This window comes from Plodia interpunctella, chromosome 1, assembly GCF_027563975.2.
Source record: "Plodia interpunctella isolate USDA-ARS_2022_Savannah chromosome 1, ilPloInte3.2, whole genome shotgun sequence".
Classification (NCBI taxonomy): Eukaryota; Metazoa; Arthropoda; class Insecta; order Lepidoptera; family Pyralidae; genus Plodia; species Plodia interpunctella.
The window spans coordinates 7,598,622-7,611,071 of NC_071294.1; the positions used below are offsets into that span (position 1 = coordinate 7,598,622).

Consider the following 12,450-nt stretch of genomic DNA (forward strand, 5'->3'; position numbering starts at 1 on the left):
ATTCAATGTAGTGTTTCTTTTCACTTTTGAGAATTAGCATGGATTTTGCAAGTACTTTGTACAACTTACGTTTGTCTGGTGCCAATTTGTGAATTAGGCATAATGGTACTAAACAATATTAGCTTCGTATGATACAGAAATAGGTTCCTTTACGCGCGATTGATCTAATTCGCAATTGGTCCAAATCAAATCATTTCATTCATTCAGAAATTAGGCCTTCACAGGCACTTTTTCACGTCATATTCTAAATTAAATGATATTTACCAAAGCTAAAAACTACAAGCCTACCAATATAAACTTTCCAAAATTAAATAAAATTACACCTTTCTTTAAATATATGTTAAGTATAGAAAGATAGGATTATTATTGTTAAAATCTTATATACCTTGCTGGGTTGAGAGCGGATAAAAAACAGTGTACCTATGCATGTCTGTTTACCCCGCAAAGGATAAAGACGTGATTGGTATGTATATATAAATAATAAAATTTCGGAAACATCGATTTTGGACCAACTACGAATTGGTCATTTTTTGGAACTTTGGACCAATCGCGCCGAAAGGAATATGTTGTGTAGTAACTTGCGATTATGACTGATGAACAAAAAGTCAAACAAATTTATATAATTTCTCAGATATTATTATTAGCTATATATGTATGAATACATTAAACAAATATTTATATTGCATAATATTGTAGTAATTCTTCATCTTTTGGTTTCAAAATACTCTCATCTTTCAAGTTGACAACCCATCCTGGTTCAAGACCAAAGAAAATTTGTCTAGGATCCTTTCGTTCAGACAATAGCTTGTAGTCAGTGTCCTTTTCGAGTTCTGGCAACTGGTACCCATATTTTTGAGATAATTTTAGTCTTTCTTGGGAAACCTGCTCAGGATCAGCTAAGTATCCTCGAGTTTCTGCACTGGTATAAAATTCAATAACGTCCGGTGGTGGTATCATTCTTCTAGGAATAGCCTGACCTGTTTCAAAAAACTTCTTTGGATTTTTAAGTAAGAATAAACTGTGAGGATCATAGTATGCTGTAGTAATTGTGCCTCCATTTCGTTCTATAGCAGCAATCACCTGTTCGCTGGCCCACTGAACTTCTATGTTAATCTTAGCTGCAAATATATCTGCCCCTTCATCTGTTAAGTGTACCCCAAATTGTTTCTGGTCAGGATAAAATTTATAGAGCCCTGATTTGACAATACTTGCTATATCAATCGGTTTGGTAATATCCAACCTGTCTCTATCTATTAAACTTTGTACTTGCCATAATGACAGTGGAGGATATTGTCTTCTGAGGCTGAAATGAGATTATTTATTACTAGCTGCGTCCCAGGGCTTCCCGTGGGGATTTCGGGATAAAAAGTACCCCGTGATATGTTAGAAAATGTTATTCCAGGTTATATTCTACCTGTGTACCAAATTTCATAACAATCTGTCCAGTAGATTTTGAGTAAAAGAGTAACAAACAAACATCCCCACAAACTTAATTTATATTAGTATTTTTAAAAAACCAGAGGCACAGATGAAAGTTCAATAGTAACTTTATTAATTTAGTGTTTATAACTTTACAAATTCACTTTATAATTATTTATTATTAGGTTTTTTATTATATTTGTTCATGATCAAAATTGCTATGCTAGTACTACCTTTTTAAAAAAAATTAAAACAGTAACAGTCAACATTGCTTCTGGTTACTTTCAATTCAAGATAAAAATAAATTTGCAAAGAATTCCGACAGGAAATAAGTTTTTAACTTTTAATGCAAAAATGAGTCACTCTTATCATTTGAAAACTTACTGATGTCCCTTGTAATAGGGCTCATGAGGAAAGCGTAAATAAAATGGGTTATTTCCAGTTTCATAACCAAGCCTCATGAAATTTTGCCTCTGTCCAGATCCTTTGTTGCCAGCTCCATGTTTGTCACCTCCATGTTGACCACGGCCACGTTTTTGCTGCAAAATAAAATAGTCCCTCACCATGTGCCCAACCCAATCTGCCACTTTTTATGAGATTGGCAAAATTAAGCCCCAAAGGCTTTAGATTTCTTCTATCTCATTTGGTTGCACGGTTGTATGTACATATGTATAATAAAATGTGTAAGTGAGCTGTCTTTACATTTATATTGTGTGACTAACAAAGCCAAAACAATACTTTTTAGAATTTTTGTCTGTAAGTTTGCGCACCACACAAAAACTACTGAATTTGATGTGGTTTTCACAGTAGTATAATGGATAGTATGACTTAAAAATTTAAAAAATAAATGTTTGTATATCTGTTTGCACACACATATCTCTGGAACTACTAGATGGATTTTGATTGTTTTATAAATTACTATACAATAAATTGTATACTAGTTGTTATATTTTGTCTGGGCAACATTTGGGTATAATTCATTTTGAAAACTGTAACACTTGAAGTTGCTAAGATCACAGATCTGAAAAATATATGATACGGAACTCATATTTGTTACAGATTTTGTATGCATAGATAGGTAAACCATATGTAATATATAATAAGAACAATTATTCGTTTTTCTTTAGATTGACAGACATGACATAGTAAAATAAAGTTTCTTTATAAATCACCAACGAGATTGTTTATGTACCGATGTACTAACAATATACCAGCTCTACAGCAATTATATATGGAAATGGTTCGTGAACGAACTCGCAGACTATGGGCATCAGATAGCGAATAATATCGAAGTACAATTAAAATAAATATTTTTGCCACTTACGGTCCTCTTTGAACCTGGATTATCCCGTATATTATTTAAAGATATCCTTGGAAGTGACCGTAATATGGTCAAAGATTTTTCTATTAATTGTCTAGATCCCATTGCTTACGTTGTGTATGTTAATCTTGGTACCTATTAAAATTTCTCCTAAAAATAAATCAATACGATAGGTTATGTACCTATTCACATTTACACACTTTGACATAGGTAGCCAGTAGAAATAGATAGACCGACCATCACAAGCTTTGATAAATTTCAAGAAATGAATGATGACAGTGATTATTACTCGGGTATTAGTAGAACACATGAAATTAGTAGGTGTAAATCCATGGTAGAAAATAGGGAGTATTATTGCGCATTTATCCCGCCAGATGCAACACTCTATGGTAGGTAAACAAAAGCATGCCGCCTTTTGCTATGTTGATGAAAACGTTTATTTTATAATACTTTATTAATATAATAATATTTTATAATATTTCATTATGTAAGCATTCGTTTGTGAAAATATACAATACTGTAGCATATTCGGGTGCTGAAATATTGGGTAAAATAGTTTTCCAAAAAAAAAACTTCGAAAGCTATGGGACACGCCCCACGCTGTAAAGTTTTCGAGCCAGTGTTGAAGAAGTGATGGTCGAAAATAATATACATATCCCAATCCCGCAAATAGTGCAATGTGATCTCAATAGTGTTCAATAATTATAATAAAGGTGTTGTGTTTTACAATGGACTTGATCACTTAGCAAATTCCTCTTGAATTTTTACACTGTTCTGAAGCCTATTCAATAATCCACTAAATCCTTCTTTTTTTCTTTTATAGTCGCACCACGTCACGTTTGCGAAGGAGGTATTTTAGTCGTACTTAAATCTACAAAAATTTTGAAAATTGGCGCTTTTTGCCTCCATTGGCAATGTTTGTGTACCTTAGTTGTACCAGTAGTGCCATCTGCGCTTAGCTTTGCGTAATATGTCCAATTCGATTTTATTGTGAATTAATTACATGTTGCTATATTAATTACTGCGCGCATACAAAATAAGTTTTATAGAATTTACTAATCATATACAGCATATTGTGATATTAAAATTCGTATTTTCTTTGTAATAAAAAGAAAATAAATGTTATATTGAAAATAAATGTTATATTAAAAATAAATCGTGTCTAAAGATAGTATTCACCAAAATAGTTTCACCGACAATACATTTCAGAAAATCATTGAATCCTAAACCTTGAACCTAAAAGCTCCCCAAATACTAAGTGTAGAGTTGCGTGTATCCGAACATGTTCAACTGTTGAGTTGTGTATCCAAACAGAACACTAAGGTGCCAACATTTCTGGTTGGTTTAGATTCCGAGCTAATACAAAGTAGCAGATTGAGCCTTGAGCCGTGCACATGATGAGGGACAAAATATATCAACTGTTGAGGAGTGTTTAAATAGATAAACTATCATAAAATATGCACAGGGTATGGAGATAAACCATCACTTGTTTATTTCTATTATAATATTAAAATAATTAATATAATATTAAATATACATTAAATCATTACAATAATTGTACCATCTCAGAAAAAACAACCAACTTTCATGACAACATTTTTCTCTTTTTAGTTGTCATGTTCTAGAGATTAAAACTCTTTACTCTAATACTCCTCCTTAATCACGTAAACATAAACAATAAACACGATATTAACAACTTATGCTCTCACACATCCCCTCATTCAGGATAGCTTTCATTCTCACTCACGTCTCAAACACACAAACCCATTTCTCTCATACACCACTCAAATTCTCTAGCTCTACCTAGAGGACTAGGTAGAGATTTTGTTAAGGCATTTGCGACCATTTTATCAGTTTCACAGTACTGTAAATTAAATTAATAATATCTGCCTCAACTGCATCTCGCACAAAATGATAACGTACATCCACAAGTTTTGTACGTTGATGGTGTACTGGATTGTTAGCGATAGCAATAGCTGACTGACTATCTGATAACACAGTTGTAGCTGTCTGAAATTCTTGACCAATCATCTCTGTCAGGAATCGCCTAATAAAAACAACTTCTTTTGTTGCTTCAGCCAGTTATACATATTCTGCCTCTGCAGTACTGAGTGCCACTGTGCGCTGTTTGTTGCTCTGCCAAGAAACAGCTCCTCCTTGAATAAGAAATACTGATCCTATATAGGATTTTCTGTCACTGTCCCCAGCAAAATCAGCATCAGCATAAGCTTTCAAAACATATTGAAGTTTATCTTTTGTGTATCTCAAGGCTACATTATTTGTTCCCTTGAGGTACCTAAGTACTCTTTTAACAGCAATCCAATGTTGCTCCTCGTAGCATTCATTGAACTGACTCAAGTAGTTTACTACATGAGCTATATCAGGTCGTGTACAGACAGCTAAGTACATTAACGAACCTATAAGCTCTCTATAAGGAATGTTATTATTCTTATTCTTTGACCTGGTACTGCTGGTGCTTTCATTGGTTTCCAATTCTCCATATTAAAGTTCTTTAACAGTTTCTCTATTATCTCTATTATTATATATTTATATACTTCTCCTGATCTAGTTTTCTTTCGGTGCTCTGCCTTTCCTAAATCTTTCATGTCAAAGCGTGCACTAAGATCCCTCTTAACTTTTTGCATCTCCTTTTTGTTATTCCAGGAAATAAGAATGTCGTCAACATAAATGGCTAAAATGATAACATTCCCATTCTGAAACCTCGTGTAGACACGCATGGTTCGTTCTCAGATCTCTTAAATTTTAACTTCATCAATTCTGAGTGAAGTTTTGCATTCCACGCTCTTGGTGTTTGCTTGAGCCCATAAAGAGATTTATGCAATTGACAAACAAGGTTTTCATTGCCCTTTGCAACAAAGTCCTCTGGCTGTTTCAAGTAAACGGTCTCTTTTAAATCTCCATTCAGAAAAGCCGTTTTCACGTCCATATGATCTATGTTCAAACCTATCTTTGCTGCTAGAGCTATCAATGCTCTCAAAGAACTATGCCTTATTACAGGAGAAAATGTTTCAAAATAATCGATACCATTTCGCTGACTGAATGAACCCTCTCGCTACCAGTCGTGCCTTATATCGAGTCTTTCCCCCGTCTCTTCTTTGACTCTTAATGACCATTTTGAGTCAACGATGTTATACAACTCGGGTGGTTCTACAAGCGTCCAGGTATTGTTCTTTTTTAACGCTTCTAACTCCTCCTCAATTGCTACTTTCTATTTTTTACTGTCAGGTCTGGATAATGCATCCTGTACATTTACTGGTTCATTTACCATATACGTAGCTTTATATGTTACATCAATCAGGAAATTCTCTACGCTTTCTACTTCGTAACGGATACCTCCTATCCGATATTTTCTCACTATCCCATATATCACCTTCCTGTTCATCAGATGTCACCCAATTCTTCTTTACCTTCATTATCAGATGTAGCCTCTCTAGGTACATGATCAATCTGATCTCTATCGTCGTCAAAATTCTCAGGAACAACCTCTCTAGGTTCAGCATCTCTCTGACCTTGTTCCTCTTGGTGAACTGTTTCGTTTTGTACATTTAATGGAGGTCCATCCAGCACTATAATAGCTTCTCTATCTGGAATATCCTGCTCTAAAGATGAGGATAATTGATTCTTATACTTTTGATCCTCGAAGAATATAACATCTCGGCCTTTAGAAACTTCTTTTGAAATGGGGTGAAATAAGCGATAGTCATTGGTATTCTCACAATAACCAACGTGAACTAATGCTTTTGATTTTGAATCCCATTTCTTCCGTTTTTGATTTGGCTGGTGAAGATATGCCATGCATCCAAAAACTCTAATAAAGCTTAGATTTATCTTTCTTCCTGTCCAGGCTTCTTCCGACGTTTTATTTTTTAGTACTATAGTAGGCGAGCGGTTCTTAAGATAAACAGATGTATTAACTGCTTCTGTCCATAATTTCCCGATCCTAGACCCGCTTCCATCATCATGGATCCTGCCTTCTCAGTAATTGTTCTGTTGGCTCTCTCTGCGACTCCATTTTCTTCAGGTGTGTACTCAACAGTCAACTGATGTCGAATGCTTTTTGCTGAACAAAATTCATTCATTCTTTTATTCACAAAACCTTCATTGACTTTCCTGTCTGTCGTTCTACAAGGCGTACGAACTGTGTAAATTTATCAAAAACCTCCGCTTTTGACTCTAAAAAGTAAACAAATGTCTTCCTTGTGAAGTCATCTATGAATGTGAGAAAATATTTGTATCCACTGTACGAATTCTCACTCATGAGACCACATACATCAATATGAATCAGCTCTAGGACTTCTTTAGCTCGACTAGCACCAGATTTCTTGAATGGAAGCTTTGTATACTTTCCCATTACACACGCTTCGCATTCTAATTTTTAAGTTGTGTTAGGAAAACTTACCCCTTGTGCTATAAACACCATTCTCTACAGTACATCTTCACCCATTACCTTACATACATCCGCTTTCATAATTTTAAAGCCAAATTTCTCAAATAGTACTGAAAGATTTTTACTCACAATTTTGCTTACACTAAGCAAATTTGATGATAGTTTTGGAACATACAATACATCACTGATTGATCCATTCCCATTCTCATGAACTACCTTACCAATTACTTCAGCGTATACTACCTCACCATTCGCACAAGATATCTTTAACTTGTTCTCCAGTGTCTTATAGTTATGTAACCAATCGCGTTGGTCATATGATTTGAAGCACCGGAATCTAGAATCCACACTCCTAAGCCTCTGTCTTCACTAGTCGCCATTGCTAGTGACGTCATTACAGCTTCCTTCTTAAGTTTTGAATTTTTTGGACAGCTTCTTGCTTTATGAGGACCATCACAAATAAAGCACTTTATAGAACGCGGTTGGTTCTTTCCTCTTTGCACTTTCTTTGCTTTCTCTCCTGCACTTCTTGCTTCGAGTGCACTCTAGTGCACTCGAAGCATGTTAGTTTGCTATGTTGAGGACCGTAGAAGAATCTATTCTTTATTAGGGCCAGCATCGTATGCATCTTCCATTTGAAACAACTTAGATTTAACATAATCGGTTGTTAACGTTATGTTGCTGTTCTCAATGGCCAATCTCATCGGTTGAAATTTCTCTGTTAATCCTTGAAGCATCAACGCTGCTAATAATTCATCATCAATCTCTTTAACGATGTCACACAGTTGTTGTGCTATCATCATCATTGTTGTTAAATATTCTCTTATCGTTGAAAACTGCTCTAACTTCAGGCTCACCAACTTTGACAGCAATTTGCAGCGATTATTAAGGCCCTTATCCTCATAAGCAACCTTCAATGTATCCCAAGCTTCTTTAGCTGTCTTCGCGTTACGAACATGGGCCAAACAATGCTTTTTTATCATGAGACAGATTTTGACTCTAGCTTTTTGGTCCTTTTTACAACCTAAAGTATCAGTTTGAGGTGGTGTCGTAGTATATTCTAGAGATTAAAACTCTTTACTCTAATACTCCTCCTTAATCACGTAAACATAAACAATAAACACGATATTAACAACTTATGCTCTCACACATCCCCTCATTCAGGATAGCTTTCATTCTCACTCACGTCTCAAACACACAAACCCATTTCTCTCATACACCATTCAAATTCTCTAGCTCTACCTAGAGGACTAGGTAGAGATTTTGTTAAGGCATTTGCGACCATTTTATCAGTTTCACAGTACTGTAAATTAAATTAATAATATCTGCCTCAACTGCATCTCGCACAAAATGATAACGTACATCCACAAGTTTTGTACGTTGATGGTGTACTGGATTGTTAGCGATAGCAATAGCTGACTGACTATCTGATAACACAGTTGTAGCTGTCTGAAATTCTTGACCAATCATCTCTGTCAGGAATCGCCTAAGAAAAACAACTTCTTTTGTTGCTTCAGCCAGTTATACATATTCTGCCTCTGCAGTACTGAGTGCCACTGTGCGCTGTTTGTTGCTCTGCCAAGAAACAGCTCCTCCTTGAATAAGAAATACTGATCCTATATAGGATTGTTGTTAAATATTCTCTTATCGTTGAAAACTGCTCTAACTTCAGGCTCACCAACTTTGACAGCAATTTGCAGCGATTATTAAGGCCCTTATCCTCATAAACAACCTTCAATGTATCCCAAGCTTCTTTAGCTGTCTTCGCGTTACGAACATGGGCCAAACAATGCTTTTTTATCATGAGACAGATTTTGACTCTAGCTTTTTGGTCCTTTTTACAACCTAAAGTATCAGTTTGAGGTGGTGTCGTAGTATATTCCCACAAGTCTTCATGGATTAGGTATAATTCCATCATAATCTTCCATGTGGAATAATCTGCACTACCATCAAGCTTATCAATCGTGGGTAAATTTGAAGCGCTTGAACTCATGTTTAATGTATCACTCGATCTTACTAAGTTTTCAATGTTTACATCTCCAGCGTTTGCCATATGAGGATTTGCTATTTTGAGGACCGTAGATAAACTATCATAAAATATGTACAGGGTATGGAGATAAAACATCACTTGTTTATTTCTATTATAATAAATACATTAAATCATTACAATAATCGTACCATTTCCGAAATAACAACAAACTGTCATGACAACATTTTTCTCTTTTTAGTTGTCATGGTCTAGAGATTAAAATTCTTTACTCTAATATCAACGCATTGTCCCGTTTCTTCTTGTGGCAACATCTACCACGCCACATGCACAACGGCGCAGATGTAAAAAGCCGACCAAACGCAACTAATAACAAGCCACACAAGAGATCCAGGACACTACGGACAGATGGCACGACGGTCGACTCACTATGGACAGCTAACAAGCCTAGACCGCGCAGACAGTGCGTTTTCGATTGGAAGCATAAATACAACCTCCGACATGACACCGTCGGAGCCGTGCGGTTTCCCAGGCGCAACACTTAGCCTGGCGGAAAGATCTTCCCTTTGTGGCGGTCGAGCATAATCACCTAGCTCCCGCTACATTCTCATTTATTTCTAATAGTTTTGCGTTTTTTTTTTGTATGATGAGCAAAATAGAAGATAGGCCAGGGTCTATAGTTTTCTTTATCTACACTCGAACCATTTACCACAGAGATTCATAGAGGTCTTGGAGTTAGAGATTTTTGGCCCCAACCCACCCATCGTTAACTCCTAGTCTATGGTTAAATCATATGATCAATGCTGAATTTCATTCAATCATTCTGTCTTTGGGGCTAGTGCTAGTAGAATTTATTTTATCGGCAACGGAGAGGGAATAATTAAAAACAAAATGAAAGGGTGTATATTTAATATCGATGGCGGGTATTTGGAGGGGTTGTGCCGTGGATTTAAATGTGGGATACTCAAGCAGTCTGACTACTTGAATTTGGTTCAGTGCGAAACATTGGAAGGTAAACTAAATGTTATAGCTTCCTTGGTTTACAATAAATCTTGATTAATTTCACAAATAACTACAATGATCTATATATTATTTATACAATGGTGCTAAAAAAGTTTCTCCAATGCCATAATATATCTTATTGACAAGTACCTGGATAACATTGAGTAAAGCAATAAGTTGATTTTTTATCATTTCACAGATTTAAAGCTTCATCTCCAAGGCACTGATTATGGGACTTTCCTCGCCAACGAGCCCAGCCCCCTCTCCGTTTCTACTATTGATGACAAGCTTCGTGAGAAACTTGTTATTGAATTTCAACATCTCAGAAATCACTCTGTGGAGCCCCTTTCTACATTCCTGGATTTTATTACATACAGTTACATGATTGACAACATCATCCTTTTGATAACTGGAACTCTACACCAGAGACCAATATCAGAGTTGATTCCTAAATGTCATCCTCTGGGATCTTTTGAGCAGATGGAAGCCATTCACGTTGCTGCTACTCCTGCTGAGCTGTACAACGCCGTATTGGTAGATACACCTTTGGCACCATTCTTTGTTGATTGTATCAGCGAGCAGGATTTGGATGAGATGAACATTGAAATCATACGCAACACTCTGTACAAGGCTTACTTGGAAGCTTTCTATGACTTCTGTAAACAAATTGGCGACACCACAGCAGATGTTATGTGTGAGATCTTGGCAGTAAGTATTAAATCTTAAATTTTCATTTGTGAAATATTAACATCCCTAAATCAGTAGTGGAATATGCATGAATAATAAAAACTACATTAATTTATTGTTTACTTTTTATGATTTGTTAATATTATTCTACATTAATATTGCAACTTCTCTATAAAATATTTTTTTGTTTGTTTTTGAATATGGAGAAGCAATAGGCATCCCTGGAACAAACCTGGCATTTAATTTAATTATAAGCAATACATATCTATACTACTGCTGCAGCAGATACAAGGCATTTACCTATGTGGTGATGGTTATTTTACTGTTCTTCCTGGAAGCTTGAATTTTAATATTGTTTCTGCTCAGTTTTAGCAGGAATACTAAGTCTGCCGCTTTGATGAAGTTTTTTGATTGTCTTAACCTGTACTAACTTTTATTCTATGCTTAATACCTTTTGTTATCCCATAAGCTACTGAAATTCCAATAACATTATCCTGTTTCTTTATTTCAGTTCGAAGCTGATCGTCGTGCCATTATAATCACTATAAATTCATTTGGAACAGAACTATCCAAAGATGACCGTGCCAAGCTTTACCCTCGTTGTGGTAAATTGAATCCAGATGGGTTAGCTGCTCTAGCTCGTGCTGATGATTATGAGCAAGTGAAAGCCGTGGCAGAGTATTATGCAGAATATGCAGTTCTGTTCGAAGGAGCTGGAAATAATGTGGGTGACAAAACTTTGGAGGACAAGTTCTTTGAGCATGAGGTGAGGCTTTCAAAAATTATCTGATTTCAACTACTGATGAAGATGACCTCTTTGCTTAGTTATAGTAGTGTCTATTTGTTTATTTCAAATCAATCAGAAATTAGACCTTCACAGGCACTTTTGGAAACATATATTAGCCACAGATTTTGAACCTAAGTAATATATCTGTGATATTAGCCATACACACGAACACAATCATGGCAGGCTGGCTTTAGTTGCTTTTTGTCATCTAACCCAAGGACATTTGATGTCAGGCCAGATATATAATTGAAGTCCAGGCCAGATATATTTCGTCACAACACAATGCAGCTGGAAATACGAGGATTAGAGTCTGTGAGAACTCTCCTATCACAATGCTACACACTATCACACAATATTTTGATATTGCATATGTATTTGTTCTTTCAGGTAAAACTTAATGTCAATGCTTTCATGCAACAGTTCCACTTTGGAGTCTTTTATTCATACCTGAAGCTGAAAGAGCAAGAATGCCGAAACATTGTATGGATAAGCGAGTGTGTGGCTCAGAAGCACCGTGCTAAGATCGACAACTACATTCCGATATTCTAAGATGTGAATCCAAGCCTAAAATTATTTCTGAGTTGTGTAAATATTCCACAATCAAAAAAATGGTAAATGACAAAGAAATTTAAATAAAAAGTATTACTTTGGGTTAAATACAAATACTATGTAATAATATCGTAGTTTAAAAATGTTATTGGAAAATAAAATTATCTAGAATTATTGAAATGTGATTTCATTGCATTATTAATTTGTTTCAAACTGCTTGACCATAGTTTGTACTGTATATAGATATAAATTGTAATTTATTGTTAAAACCATTAAAATGTTAAATGCAG

General features: G+C 35.4%; 2 protein-coding genes across 2 annotated transcripts; one reads left to right on the forward strand and one right to left on the reverse strand.

Annotated features, from left to right (window-relative positions):
• Positions 1-614: 614 nt before the first annotated feature.
• On the reverse strand, positions 615-3,003 carry mRpL15 (mitochondrial ribosomal protein L15). The gene is made up of 3 exons (XM_053751447.2): positions 2,744-3,003; positions 1,804-1,958; positions 615-1,303 (listed from the first exon to the last, which is right to left on the reverse strand). Exons 1-3 carry the CDS (start codon positions 2,843-2,845, stop codon positions 676-678), a joined length of 885 nt encoding a protein of 294 aa, XP_053607422.1. The 5' UTR covers positions 2,846-3,003; the 3' UTR covers positions 615-675.
• Positions 3,004-9,923: 6,920 nt separating this feature from the next.
• Positions 9,924-12,340, forward strand: VhaAC39-1 (Vacuolar H[+] ATPase AC39 subunit 1). Its single transcript, XM_053743917.1, has 4 exons — positions 9,924-10,147; positions 10,337-10,845; positions 11,336-11,590; positions 11,999-12,340. Exons 1-4 carry the CDS (start codon positions 10,027-10,029, stop codon positions 12,158-12,160), a joined length of 1,047 nt encoding a protein of 348 aa, XP_053599892.1. The 5' UTR covers positions 9,924-10,026; the 3' UTR covers positions 12,161-12,340.
• The last annotated feature ends 110 nt before the right edge of the window (positions 12,341-12,450 follow it).